Source organism: Parasteatoda tepidariorum, chromosome 3 (assembly GCF_043381705.1).
Source record: "Parasteatoda tepidariorum isolate YZ-2023 chromosome 3, CAS_Ptep_4.0, whole genome shotgun sequence".
Lineage (NCBI taxonomy): Eukaryota > Metazoa > Arthropoda > Arachnida > Araneae > Theridiidae > Parasteatoda > Parasteatoda tepidariorum.
The window spans coordinates 45154889-45171156 of record NC_092206.1 but is presented as its reverse complement, the minus strand read 5'-3'; the positions used below and the strand labels follow the sequence as shown (position 1 = coordinate 45171156).

General features: G+C 26.6%; 1 protein-coding gene across 1 annotated transcript in view; it reads right to left on the bottom strand.

Annotated features, from left to right (window-relative positions):
* Positions 1-8740: 8740 nt before the first annotated feature.
* Positions 8741-16268, bottom strand: part of LOC107439547 (acetylcholine receptor subunit alpha-like 1) — a 205349-nt gene continuing 197821 nt past the window's right edge. The window contains exon 8 of the mRNA XM_016052181.3: positions 8741-14660. Coding sequence (XP_015907667.1) covers positions 14484-14660 — 177 coding nt within the window. The 3' untranslated portion in view covers positions 8741-14483. The remainder of the gene's footprint in view (positions 14661-16268) is intronic.

Genomic DNA, 16268 nt, shown 5'->3' with positions numbered 1-16268 from the left:
AAGAAATTCAGCGCTGTTCTTAAATGATGCTACTCTTGGAGGAGTTGGAGTGATTCTCTGAATTTAAAAAAACATTTTAGTCTTAAAAATTGCAGCAGTCTGTGAAAAGGGAATGTATATCCTCACACATTTTGGTTAAAATGGAACATTTAAAATCAGCAGGATAAATATTTCTAAACAATGAGTTATTATATTTTTTAGTATTTTTCATCAATGTTTCCTCAAAATTACTCCCCTGTCAGTACTTACTCATTTATCTTCCCGCCTTCGTCACTATTCTTTTCTTTGTTCCCCTCTACGCTTGGACAAGAAACATTTTTTTTCCTGCAGAGCTCATCTTCACTATGTAATAACTCTCGGGGGGAACTGATTTTTCCATGATATAGAATAATTAAAGCTTAGTAATCCTCGAAATGAAAGTGATGGCGATCCAATCTCCATTTTTGTGACAAATGGACATAAACTGCTTTTCCTCCTTGGTCTTCAAATATCATTAAAATGCATAGTTAAAGTTTGAAAATAAATGTTGAAACATGATATAATGCCATGTGTTTTATGTGAAACTGTTAGTATAAGTTTATGTAACGTAGCGCACAATGTGGCAAAGGGGTAGAGTAAGGTGAAGTGTGACACTTTGTTGGAATAGGGGGAAAGTATATAGTAGGAAATATATATATATATATATATANAAGTTTTAAAAATAAATATTAATAGGAAGTATATAAAAAATTTCTTGAATGAAAACCCATTACATGTTTGTTTAAATAAAAAAGTATTGCATATAAACTCGTTGAAAACATGCAATTATTAAAACACAACAGTGCGTCTAATAATTTGGTCTAATTATTATAATATTCTAATATAATACCTGTTATAATAATTATTCTATATTTATATAATATATCGTCTAATTTATCCGATCGTCTAATTTTTATTATATATCGTCTAATTTAACCAATTGATACACGAACGTAAGCAAGTATTAACAGGTTTCAGTCGCGTAGAAACAATAAAACTGTATAGTACCACCTGATAATTAAGATTTTACATAGAATGTTATAGTGCGCCTAATAATTTGGGTAGATTATAATTTATTAGTATTATACAATCTGGTATCAAAGAAAGTAGGTATAAACTGTCTTACGTTTCAAAAATTGGATCGCATCTGTTAATACCATATTGCAGAAGCTATGTAACTGTGTTAAGGACAACTATGTTAAATAAAATAACCACATCATTTGATACATTTTATTAACCATGTAACAATTTTACTCACAAATCTACACAAACACTATCACCAGCAACAACAAAACTTTTCAATTCAACAAGATGGAGTTTAAAATTTAAGAAAATTATTCGAAACGCTACAAATATGATCCGTTGCATAAGAAAAATAAACAATAAGTTTGAAATATCACAAATCATAATGATTTTATAGTTTAAAAAATTTGCACAAGAGTTTTACATACTTTTCAATTTCATACAAAAATAATTTGGTTTATTGTATTTTCTGACAAAATATTAAAAGATCCCAAAAATAGGATTGGAAAAAAGCACTAAACTGAAATAAGAAATATAATTAGAAATCATGAAATATAATTAGACATGACATCAAAAAATGAATAATTTAACTTATTTGCAGTATTAAATTGAAGAATTAAAAAGTATTGATAATTTAAATATTATAAATTGAGTTTTGTATTAAAAAAAACCAACTAAAAAGGGAATTTTTAGAAACACAAAATGTTTCTTGCTCCGAAAAGCACAAGTTAAAAAAGAGAATAATTTTCAGAAAAATTTATTCCAAATTTAGCATATCGTTTTAGAAGAAATTAAAAATATAGAGCATAGTTCTTTCTTTAACAATTGTCCTCTTTTAAATTTTAAATCAATTTTTAATTTACATTTTACTTTAGAAGAAACATGTTGAATTCAGTTTAAAATTTTATATAATTCTCAAGCATTTCCTATAAAACAATTTAATAGCTAATAATTTGTTATGTTATACCCATATTCGACAAATATATTGTTAGAAAGCATATGAATGATGCCTTTTTTAATCTTTTGCCAAATTACACTTAAATACTTTAAAATGGTTTAAAAAATTTCATACCTTACAATTCAAAATTGTTCGACTGTTATTAAATAAAAAGCAATGAATTTTTACAAAAATTTCTTTCTTTCATGAAATTATTTTTGGAAAAATGAATTTTATAATTGAGTGCAAACATTTTTTAATTCGCTTAAGAAAATCTCGAGACATGGTGACATACGCAAAAAGTAAAATTATCATTAGGAGGTCGAAATTTTTGATCTACTCCCTATATATTAGGGATCTAAAATCAAATTCTTTTGAAAAATAGGTATGTTAATTCAGAGAAAGTGCGTTTTTGTGTCGGATTTCATGACTTAAAATATTGTCTGCACTAGTTAATTAGCCTATTTTGAGATCACCCCCTCAAACCATTAAGATTGAGTCATAGAACGTAAGGATCAGATCATTAGATCAAAAGTTATTCAGGGTAGTCTGTTTTTTTTCTTTTTCTTTTCTTATGGCGCATGGTACAAATATTACGATTCAGCAATATTTCTGATTGGATGAGTGTGGCATGAATTAAGTTTTAAAGAAAACTCTCATGAGAGTTTCTAAATGTAGGCAAATATTTGGAAAACATTTTGGGTAAAAGTATCACAGCATACTTTAACATTTAAAATTTTAAGAACAGTTTTGATAACTTAAAACGAGATAATGAAAAAGAAAATAAACGGTTTTAAAATTATTTCCAGAAATAAAATTTAACTAGAAATGTTCGTTATTTTTTTAAAAATTTTATAATCTGCCTTTTTTAAAAAATACATCTAAAAACTAAATGGAGCTTTTTGGTCCGTGGAAACTTTTGAAAAATGAAGCATGCAGTTTTGTAAGTTTTTTCCAGTAAAAAATAAAAATTAAAAAGCATTTTCCTGTGTGAAATAACAAGTAAATAAATTTTTCCTGTGTAAAATAACAATTAAATAGATTGTTATTTAACCATTTTTTCCGAGAAATTTGTGACGGAGAACTATCTGAATAAATATTTTTTTATTATCACTGTGACGTATATTTTTCAGAGTTTAGCTTTTGCTAATTTGAAGGGTTCTGATCACATCTATAAAATATTAGTAATTCAATTAGAGGTAACACTTCCTTTTGCGAAATCTTCAAACAACGCTAGTTTTTTTTTAAAACTAGCATTGACAAATTCGACTTAATGAAAATATATAATTATTCAACTTGACAATAATCCTATGTTTTTATGATAGATCGAAGATGAAAGTTCTATGAATAAAATATTGCAACTGAGTTCTGAATATAATTAAAACAAATGTCATAAAAAATTGTGTTCCACTAAATGATTTTTCCAATAGTGCATTTTATTTCTTAAATAGCGTATTATTTTCATGCACGAAACTTTTTTTTGTGTCTTAATGAATGTAATTTAAGCATTTTTAAATGAAAATAACATCCCGTTTTATAAAATTTCAATACTTGGACAAAAATGGGTTAAAATAAACAGTATTTAACTGCAAATAACTGTGACGAAGAAACAAATTATATATAGTTATAGAAATAACTTTCTCAATAACTATTATAATAAATAACTATTTCACAATCGAAATAACTATTTCACAATAGAAATAACTATACTTGGCCAAAAATGGGTTAAAATAAACAGTATTTAACGGCAAATAACTGCGATGAAACAAATTATATAAAGTTATTTCTATTTCACAATACTTAGCTTTTATTTTTTGATACCAAAAACACTTAAATAGAATTCAATGCCTTTATTCTATTTAAATCCAGACATATGCACAAAGATAATATCATGAGTTTTCTTTTTCAATTTCACTATCCTTAAATTTCATTTATCTCTTGAATTCAAAATACCTTTGTTAATATAAATTATGGATAGCATGTCAGAAACAGCATATTAATGAAAACTGAAGAAAAAAACTGATGATCATTAGTTTTTATGACGTAAGACTTTGAATTGAGTTACAACTGGTTTAATATTACATTTGTGATGGTCAGCATAAATAAATACAAAATTTTTATTATGTTTATGCAAATTGTTGTGAAAGTTTATTACACATACCACGCAAAGGATTTTATTTTATTATTTTATTTGAACAGTGGGCCAACTCCACGTATTAAAAAACTCGAGTTAGTCATACTATCGCGATCGGAGAAAACTTTCTAATGCAATTTGAAACTAGCATTTAGCTTCTTTTTGCTCCCTAACAGATGACATAACAATTAAATGGGATAGAAAAGCAATACGCTTATTGGAAATTAGAAACCTGATTCTCAAAATAGACAAAGAGTTGGCTCTCTATTCTAATGAAGTATATAATTCAATATATATATATATATATATATATATAATGATTCATTATCTATAATAATATACACAACGCAAATGCCATAAGCTGATATTCAAATTCTCAGATTTTTCGCTTTATTTACCGGTAAAATAAAAGTAAAAAATAGATTCGCTCATAATTAAAATAGAAGAAGAGTTGTTTCGTTTTATGTGACCGAAATATATCAATCGTCGTCAAAATGAAAATGCCGATGATGAAAACTTTATAACTGGTAGGAGAATAAGAAACCCAGTTTCCAGGGAAAATAAATAAATAATAGGGAAAAAATAAAGGAAAAGGTAAGAGAAACACCGTAACCGATAGGACTGGAGTAACTGAAGAATGATATTTTCAAGTGTAATGCAGAGGTGGAGCTGAACTGGGATCATTTACTAGAAAATGAACTGCGTAGCTACTCTATACATACAATTTGAATTCTTGTTCAAAATCTACTAAAAGGATTAATGTATTTTATCCATGTATTCTTTGTTAGTAAATTATGTTAGAGATCTAGCAATGTTAAATTACTAATTTAAAGTTTCAGTTGAAATCTTGTTTTTCCGAGGAATTCAGAAATATTGTACATCTTTACGTAATAAAAAATTAGTTATTTATCAATGATGAAGTAATATAGAACAAATTTTGACCCTTAATTTCAATGTTTAAAAAAGTGCATTCTTATAAATTGTCTAATTGACAAAAAAGCATTGTATCAAGATAATGTAATGTTTCTCTACGATGCATTTAATAAAATGTTTCGAGTTAGTTGGTTTTTTGCTGAGTCATTAAAACTCAAATGGAAATATAATGTACAGTGAGTCATAAAAATTGATCTAATGATCGAATCTGTACGTTCTAGGAATTGTATCGAATTTTAACTATACGACTTTTTTTAAATTCGATTTTCTTAAAATATTTGACCGATTTCGGTCAAATTTTGTCTTTTGCTATTTAAAATTACATTAACAATTACAATTTAAAATCACGAAAAAAATTTCATACCTTATAATTCAAAATTCTTTCCACTATTATTAAATAAAATAATAAAAAATAATAAATATTTACTAAAAGTTATTTTTTGCATGGAATTCCTTTTGAACTGATGAATATTATAATTGTGAGCAGCAAAATTTTTCGATTTACTTAAAAAATTCTCGAGATATGGCGAAATAAGCAAGAAATAAAATCACCATTAAAGGGTTCAAATTTGAATCGCTCTCTAGATTGCTGCTACCCCTAAAATGTTTTGGTCAGAAATCTAAATCGATCAAAAAAGGCATATTTATTGTGTCTGATTTTGTACCTTAAAATATCGTCTGAATTGATTAATTAGCATATTTGAGGACACCTCCTTAAACCATTAATATTAAGTCCTCGAAAGTGAAGATCTGATCATTAGATCAAAAGCTTTTCAGGGTGGTCCGTTTTCTTTGGAGCACTGTACACTAAAATAATGTGGATAGTGCGTAAAATGGTATTATGTCAAAGTTGTTTAGTTGCTGAAGGTGAAGGTTTTTTGTTTTAGTTTGGTCCTTTAATTTTTAAGCAGATATAAAGTAAGTGGATTGTTGTAAAATAATTTGCTTAGTGCATAAAATAGCATTATAAAACTGTTTATTTTTTAAAAAATGTAAAGGTCTTTTGCAATAGCGTGGTCCGGTAGATTTTAAATGGATAATTTCAAAATAACGTGTTAAGTGCGTAAAATTGCCTTATGATAAAAATAGCTTAGTTCAAAAAAGTGAAGGTCATTTGCTTTATTGTGGTCCTGTTACTTGTAAGTGGTCCCAATTGTTATAAAATTAGCCAAAAATAGTTTGGGAAAAGAGTATACATTAATAATAAAGGATGTAAAGGACATAATTGGTAGAGCAATATTATTGCTTTGGGAAATATTATTTATTATACATATTTCCTAATTCAAAAACTATACGACTTGTGAAGTTGTTCAAACTATATTGAAATATGCAGAACTACAAAGGGGGCGATATATAAAAAAATGCGTCAGTTTAAAAATTATAATGTATTTTTTCTCTTGCAATTTTTCACGTTGATGATGAATATTAATTTTTGATGCAGATATACTTTAAGGGCACAAAAACAATTCGTCATTATTTTCTAAAAAAAGCCAGTTATCATTAAATAAGTTATGCAGTAAAATCCAATTTTATACATTACACTGTTTTAGTTTGTACTATATATCATTATAAATCTTACCATACCTCAAGTTTAGCTACATGAATTGATTAAAAATGTGTCAATTGCATTTCACATTAAGATATTTTAGAACTTTTGAAAGAACGTAGCGTAGTTTTAATTTTAAAAACAAATATTTAAACAAAACCCTGTTAATAAGGGAGGTAAAATTTAAAAACAATTTATTTTTATTTTTTTTTCTAAATTAGTAAAAATTTAAAAAAAATATATTTACATTATGTAAATAAAATTAATATTTTCTGTTTGTTTTTAAATAAATGAAATTTTAAAATAGTTAATGAAATTCAGTTTCTTGAGCGTATTTTACTTAAAAGACCTTGAATGCATTTTAAACTAATAAAAGAATAAAAACCAGTTCTTAAATTAAAAAACTGTATAAAAATATACTAAGCTGAAAGCTCAAACGTTGTAATATGCTGCGAATAATTTTTTTCATATTCAAGATTGAATTTGGATAAAAATATAAGTACAGTCGAACTCGTTTATAACGAGCTCGGATTTAACGAGAACTCGGATTTACCGAGGGAAACGAGAATATTTGGTTGGATCAATGTTAAGTCTATCGAACAGAAGTCGCTTTTAACGAGCAAGACCCGATTTTAGCGAGCAATATTTTTCTGTCTTGCAATCTTTTTTCTCATCTTTTTAGTCTTTCTGTCTTATCTTTTTTTCAAAATGATGTGAAATGAGCGAGTTCAAAGTAAGCTGACAGACTATTTTAAATATCTAAATTAATGAAAAAAATAAATGTTTTGGTAAGAATCTTTTCCTTTATTTTTCTTTCCGTTTATATATTCTTTCCTTTAAGACTGTAGCGCAACTAGAAATTTTTTTGCTGGTTGGGGGGTTAGTTGTCATTAAATTAAGAAAAGTATTTAATTAAATTAATTAATGTAATTAAAGTAAGTATTAATTAAATTTTATGTAAACTCAATCATTTGACCTCCCAAGCCCCCCCCCCTTCTGGTTGCACGTCTGTCTTAAGGACCTGTTTATTGTGAGCACTCGGATTTAACGAGTACATGTTACGGTCCCTTTGTGCTCGTTATAAACGAGTTCGACTGTATCTCGCATAAAGTTGACGTGAGCACAATACTTTATGATGTTTTCAGGAAAAAATTGCCTTGTTCTAATTTAAGTATTCATAATTTAAACTATCTAATTATATTAGTTGAATAATTTATTTTTGAATTCTCTCTAGTAGGTAATCAGCTTCATTTTAACGAGAGTTTATTCTTTTAATAGTTAGAAGAAGAAACTGGGAATATGAATAGAATAATTTCTGCAAGTAACTTTTTTATTAGTTAATAAAATTATTATTAATTATGTAACCAACTAACTAAAAGTTTCTAGTTATACCAACTCATTGGTTAGGTACAATTGGGACAATATGGCTAAAATTCGGTAGTACTGAATTAGAATTTGCGATCTCTTCTATCTCTTTCTATTAAAAAATTTTTTTGAATAAAACGAAAAACTTTTTATTACAATAGTTAAAAATAATGTATTGCTAAATATAAATGTTGTACTCTTTCTATTAAATTTTAAAAAACTAATGAGAAAATAAATTTTTCAAGTTGAATTATTTTTAGTATTTTTGTATTATATTTTGATTATAATTTTAGCAGTTTTTTATTAAAGATTCAAAAAAGGTTTGCAATGGAATTTTGATTTTTAAGTATTTGTAAGTAAAATAACACTTGTGTGAATTGAATCTATGTAGAAAAAAAACTAGAGCTTCTCTTACGTAAAAAAATCACAAATATAATAACAAAAAAATTTTATTGTTTAGACTTAATGAAAACTCAAATAAACGTACAGTACTGGCTAAATTATTATGATAATTTGATTTATTTTTCTTTTTTTAAGTATGTAATGACTTTTTCCAAGAAATAATATTTTTTAAAAATCACAAATATTTTCCTGAAGATTTCAAGTTCATATTTATGCCTGTAATTTTACCGAATCTTTATAACACTGTTTGTACTACATAACATATCAACGAAATTTCCAATAGTATCAGTAATGCAGGGAATAAGGTAAGTAAAGCCTTATTCTGTTTTGAAAAAAGAAACAATGATAGTAAATAATGATAAGGAATTATCCTCTTGTATTATTTTTCCGTAAAAGTATGAAATGGAAACTGAATAAAAATCTATTGAATCAATGTCAAGCAATATGAAAGGCAATATAGGTTCCTACTAAATACTAAAATGCTCATACAACAGAGACCTAAAATAAGTTTAAAATTAACGTAACTAATACTTTTAAAATAACGTATAAAACAAGTTTAAAAATAAAGATTTTTTTCTGCTTTTTAACTTTAACATATAAGATAAAAACGAAATTATTATAATAATATGTCCAGTACTGATTATAAATTGCACATTATTCATATGTACGCATTGCCTGTAACCCACCACGTCTCAATTTGTAACAGTAATAAATAAAAATAAATAAATAATATACTGTTAAAACAGTTATGAAATTGTTGCGATAATAAAATATTACATTATATAGAATAATAAAAACAATATTATTCAAAAATGTAGTTTCGAAGAACAATATTTAATAACTCGTAAAAAAGTTGATTTTTACGAATAATTAAAACTTCAATACAATAGTACAAAAAATAAATATTCATTTTACACATATAATCTAGAAACATTTAAAATTCAAATATGTCCTAAAATAAAATATCACCATATTGAAATCAATGAGGAATATTTATAATGACTAAGGCATAAACTTGTACAACCTGCGACATTGAGATGGTGTGCTAATATGCAGTGATAACTATGAAGGCAATTCTAACATACACATTTTTTATCAATAGCCTAGTTTAATTCTAGTTAGCAACAACCAACTATGACAAAAATATTTTAAATACGACTGATTCTATTGCATTTAAAAAAATATTTTTAAATGACAGTATATCTAATAAATTATAAAATGTAAAATTTCTACAAAATTGAGTTTGTATAATTTACAGACACAATTTTTGGTTTCCATTTTCAAAAATTTGAACCATATTTTTCACAATAATATTCTAAAATAGATTTGTATCTATACTTAAAAACATATTTTCAAATTATATCGAAACAACATTATCTAAATGTTTAAGTATAAAATTTATGTAAAAATATTTGTAATTTCTACAAATGAAGTTAGCTCATTTAGTTACTAAATCTTTTCAGAAACAATTCAAAAATTGGTTATGATAATTTAATGATCTCATGCTTTAAATTGTGAGTTTACAAATTGTTTGCAAAATTATTGTAATGAATTAATCATGAATTCTACAAACTTCTAAATTGAATACAAAATTAGAGAGGAATTTTATTACATTTATTTACATTATATTCGTTGCTAGTATATTTGAAGCTGACTTACTCTAAAAATATACCAAACACATTTGTGCAAATTATTCCTCGAGATTAAACAAAAATGATTTAAGTAGGGAAAATTTCCCCTGTGCGTTGTTGCTGCTAAACATTGTTATAAAAGTTGTATTAAACAATAAAATGTTACAATATTGCACAATAACTTAAACATTTTATTTGGATTCGAGGAATAAATACTAAATAATATTATTTACATATTTATAATAAATGTACAATAAAAGTAAAAAGAACAAAATTCAAACTATTCACTGAATTTGCAATCTTATCTTTTTTAAAAAATAAAATTCTTTACATAATATTTTTTGATATTTTTTTATCACTCAGATAATAAACAATTATTGTTTAAACTAAGAAAAAAAAAGACATAACCGAAAACTTTTTGCAGTTTTGAGGGGAAAAAGTTTCTCAGAAAGTCCATGAAATAATGAAAAACCTACACTAGCAGATAAGTCCCAGAAATTAAGCTAAACTTTTATTATATTGTAAAGAATTCCGGATCAAATTATGGTATAAAGTACTGGCACTTAGGGTGCATCAATCGCAAAATCCATTTTTACTGTAAAATATAACATCTTAATTTTTACAGTAATATTTATTTAGTTAGAGTGATTCCGTGATTTTTCTTCAATTATTGCTATAATAAATACAGTATATCAGATTTCTTATTCTGAGAACAAGTTCCGTTAAAAATGGCTTTTATAGTAAAGAATATTGGCACCCTGAGTGCCGGCACTTTTCGGGATTTCAAAGAACTTTCAGCACTAATTTTTACTGTAATTTGATTTGGAATTTTTTACGATGTAGTTATCTAGAAACATGTATTGATAAAAATTCCCTAGAACATTTGATCATTTGTCAAAATTTCCCCTGAACTTTCATTTCATTATTTGGTAAAAGGTTGCTTGAACATTTGAATATTTGGCTAAACTTTCTCTTACTAAAACATTAAGTTTCTTAGTAAATTTAAAATAAAAAATCCAAACTTTTTGCCAAACTGTCATAAATTATTAGTAAAAGTAGAATTCAAAATAGGATTTAGAGGTAAATACAGTAGATTTAGATGAAGTATCGAAATTGAGATTTTTTATCGATAATTTCTAACTTGTGAGTTTTATCTATCATTTTTAATATCATATTTTAATACAATCAATGCTCTACACATTCTTATCTTCTTTTTCTTATATATTCAATCAAAGACATTCATTAGATCTTTTTAAGAAATGCAATCGATAAATTTTGCACTAGATAGTCAACATTTTCACAATAGTTATATTTATTTTGTTTCGATACATAAAAAAATTATGAAAATGATTAAAAATTTTTTAAATTTGTGATTAAAATGTGAAAAATTTTCAATCGAAAAAATGGTTGGATTAAAATATTCAAACTTGGTATTAAATATACGACAATTGACTAAAAATATCAGATTGAGCCTCTTGTATCAAAATATTTTTAATCAAATACCTATTTGTACATTCAAGAAGGTTTTTTATATTTATAACTTCATAAAGCTTAAATAAACTCGAAAAATTTAAAATTTTAATTATAAACTGCATTTATTAAAAGCTGATTAAAAATGCTGTTTATTTATTTCCATAAAAATTTCAAATTAATTTAGGTGCCTCTTAAAGATTAATAATGTTTGATTAAAAATAAATTTTATTCTAAATATAAAAATGGGTAAATTAATTTTGAATTTAAGCATTTGGATTAATTAACATTGAATTAATTCATAATTAAATTTTAACATTTTCCTTTAGCATTTGTTTTCTTCAAATTTGGCACTTTTTTCTCAGATACAAATATAATTTAGCTTCATCTTTTCTATATACATATTTACAACAGTTTTATTCATCATATGAAAACCATGTATGTAGCTTTCATTTTGAAATTAACTTCGTGATAATCAATTTTCGAAAATGCGTAATTTAGTTTTCCTTTTATTTGTTTCCGTTTAAAATTATTATATGAATATTACTTTAAAAGATACTTTTTTCTAACATTTATGTATCAATATCATAAAAGGATTATTACGACTTACGGTAGTAATAAAAGTAATTATAAAATCTATAAAAAAAAAGCTATAACGTATGTATTTCCTTAAATAATACTCATATAATAGCGCTTTTGCTCAAAATAAACAAGTTTAATATTTAATTCACATGTTTTACACTTGTAGAAACCAATTAATAAACTATGAAATGTAGTTTTTCTATTTAAATTGTTATTTGTTTTTTAAAAAAACTCAATATCTGAACAATTAAACTTGTCTAATAGAAAAACTCAAACTATGAATCTTTAAATAAAAAAATTATAATGCGTTTAAATTTTTGAAATTGATTTTTATGCAAAAAGTTTGTTTAAGTAATCAAATAACTGCTAAATTATGGAGCACTAGGTTAAAAATCATGCTACTCTAGTTGAAAAAGTAAGTCCATGGTTTGCATACTGACACATTCAAAGCAAAGTTTTAAGTTTAGACAATTAAATACCTGTGGATTACTTGTCTCCTTTAAAATTAAATTATTTACAAAGAGAAAAAAATCAAATGATGTTAAACAAATATTAGTAAATTTTTTTGATGTGCTAAATAGCTTGCTATAATAATTATATGCTCAACTATATTTAAATAATGCTCAACTGTATAATTATTTCAGCATTTTTTTTTTAATCGAATAAAAATTTCACATCAAATCCAATCCAACTGCATTAGAATTACACGGACTCTTAATAAACATGATTTTAACAATTTTTTAAAAATTAGAATTTTAGATAGTGTTTTTCCTTTTAGCAAATACGTTACGAGTATCATTAGTGTTAACATTTTCTTTTCATTTTAAATAAAGATTTATTAAAGTAATTATTTTGTCTAAAATATTAGTTTTAAACTGTTTTCTCATTCTACAACACTTTATTTAATGTTGCTGTCTCCTAATATCAATGTGTAAGGAAGCTTTACATACCTATATACTTAAATAAACATAAAACTAACTTGAACATTGTAAATAACACAAAATAAAAAATAGGTGATTTGACTAATGTTTGATTGATGTCACAATAATTTTTGATCCAGTATTTGGGCTTTCAGGAATTGAAATTAAATCTGAATAGTTCGTGGGTCTAAAGTACAGTCAGTAAATGACTCAAGACTTGTTTTTTTTCCTTGAAAAACATGACTTTTAGCGAATGATTTGGTTTTTTTACCCTTAAGATATAAGAGAAAATCCAACTGTTATCTGGTAAATATGGTCCCAATAATTTAGTCAAGAGAACATTTCAGAGTTTGGACAGCTTAATGTTAGTCATCCTTGTTACGCATTTCGCTATAACTCATGAACTATTTAAGCAATAAAATAAATTTGCACACTATTTTAAAATTGTTTTCTCTAACTTGTAGATCTACGCAGCTTCACATAGAAGGATACAAGCTTGTCTGGAAAACAAAGTGGTCAGTGCATAATGCTGCCCACATTGCTATTTTTTTTGGAACTTTGAGGCCTTACCCTCCTTGACCTTTTTTAGTCAACAATTGACTGCTGCATAAGCGCTTTACTCTTGAAGTTTTAATAAAGAAAAAGAGTGACCGATGGAGACTCACGAGCATATTTTCTTCATCGAGGCAATTGTGGTGTTCCTCGGGTACGTAACTCTGGGCCTTGTGCCAACGAACCCGCTTCTGCTTGAATCTCCGGTGAGATTGTTGATGCTTTAATCACAACGAGGCATCCGTATCTTGCTCGTGAGATTTATTAGCTTAGGTCGCATTTAATGATAAATCTTACAGTTAAAGGTTAGACCATCTTATCACTCAGATTGTATATTGGTACATGAAAATCCAACCACTAAATTAAAAGATATTTCGGGGTTTATTTTACATATCTCACACAACATTACAGCCAATTGTGGAAGAAAAAATTTGTAATCCGAAAATTTTCAAGATATGCCTCGTTTTTTTAAAATAAAATTTAATATGAAAGCGTTTGTAAATACCTGCATACTTCTAATTGACTCCTTAAAAATATTTATATTCGTTTTCTTATTTGGAGTTCCATTTTTTTTAAATAAATTATTCAACTGTAAATGTTTGTGTATTGTACAAAATAAATTTTTATTAATAAATCATATTTTATCATATTTCTTAGAGAATGTATGCTTCAACATTAGGAGACAGCAACAATTTTAACCTCACAAGTAATATTTTCATACATAAAACTTAACAAAAATCTCTCCTGGATAAAAATAAATAAAAACTCATAAAATCTAGCTTCTTGTCAACCTAATACCATGTTCAAACTAAAATCATTATCTAGTCTTTCTCCTAAGGATGATAATTCATCACATTTTCATCAGTTGACATATGAGGAGGATAATTAAATGCTGACAGCCATCATATTTTATCTTGGCTCTTAACACACGAAACACATCATGATTTTGATTCCTCTCGCAGACTATGTGCTACACGTCCAGAACATGACCCACTTTGGAGCTGATGACGTCTATTGGTAGATCAGTGTCGTAGATCAGAGGAGCTTGTAGAAAAATGCCTGCTGTACCGATAACGCAAGCTCCCGTAAACATCCATAAGAAGAGACGATCGAGAACCATAGCAACATACTTCCATTCATCCTTCACCTGTCAGATAAGATAAGAAATTACAGGATGCAACTTTAACTAGTCACTATAAAATGCTGTGAATAAATAATATAAAGTCTTTTAAATTTAAAAGATAAAGATTTTTAAATTTAACACTAGATTGCCCAAAGAAGTTACTTCGACTGCTTTTCCATTTTAATTACAAAATGACACAATTTCTTAGAATTTTGTGACTTTTATAAATTTTTTTATAGTTGTTGACGTATGCCTGTTTAGGCAGAGGGGGTGCGATTGTTCCTATTTTTCAGTGGCGCCATCTATGGCCAATAATTCATTTTTATTGCTGATAATTACTAATAACTTGTTATATAACTGAAAATAATATCAAAAATATTAAAAATTAATTTTAAACAAATTTTTTTGTAGATTAGTTATTCTTTCACAATGTAGTAGTTTTGACTGCTTTTGGGCAATATAGGTATTTCAGTCTTTCCAGTGTTAACTGTAAAAATTTGAAGGAATTTTTTCTATTGACCTGAATAAGTGAATCAATTGATTATTTATTTAAAATTGTTAGATTTCACTACGGATGGAGAATATGAAAAACTGTAGATGACCCATCCCAAAAAATGATTATAATGCAACATTGCACACATTTGGTCTCTGGCGAACCTATGTTCTCAATATGAGAGGTTGGTAGGTTCTTTATTTACGTCGTACTAAAGCTGCACAATAGGTTACTGGCGACTGTCTTGAAAACATACCCGAGGACGATCCGAAAACATATAATAAGAATTTCAATCCTCTGCAGAGGGGGTAGCTCCTCCGTTTTGGTTGGCAACGACCTGCGAGCTAAGCCGAACACTTTACAGTAGAACCATTTAACGAGGACTAATACCACACACCCTCGTTTCATGAATGCAAACAGACTGCATTCATGAAACTTCACAGACTGATCCAAGTAGTCACCCACCGGCTTACTGACCACAGTCATTAATGCTTGATTTCGGCGTTTTATGGGGAATCGTTTCACTGCAAAATGAGAGAATGGAATAAAATTTAGTAAAAAGGTTTAATAAGACACGCGTTTAAGAATGAAAATAAAACCATTATCCAGTTTTTAAATGGTTAAAGTGATAGAATTTTGAAATATTTGAATGGCGACAGCTATTTTCCCCCCATAGAATTGTACTTTTTAATGAAAAAAAAACTTTACACCAAGTGGGAATGATATTTTCTATTTTATGCCCTAATAGTGGTGACACTAGACAGATATGAAGAGAAAGACTGAGCTTCATTCTCATTGTCGGCAATGATGATTCAGTACAGATAATCGTTGAATAATTTTTTCTTTCTCTCTGACTATCACCATCGTTTTTAGCCTTAAAAATATCATTCCAACTCCATTTTTGGCTTTTTATAATCAGAAGTTATATCTGTGTAATAGTTTTTAGCCTTATTTTTGAGCACATGCTTTACAATTTCTTTTTTACAAAACTTTATTATTTTTTCTTTTCAACTGTATGATCGTCACGAGATCATATACTAACAAATTTATTTTATATTCATCTTGCGTTTTATAAAAAAATCCAGAGCAAATATGTTTTATTTATAATTTTTGCCACTTGCTGGTGATAAAGACACTGC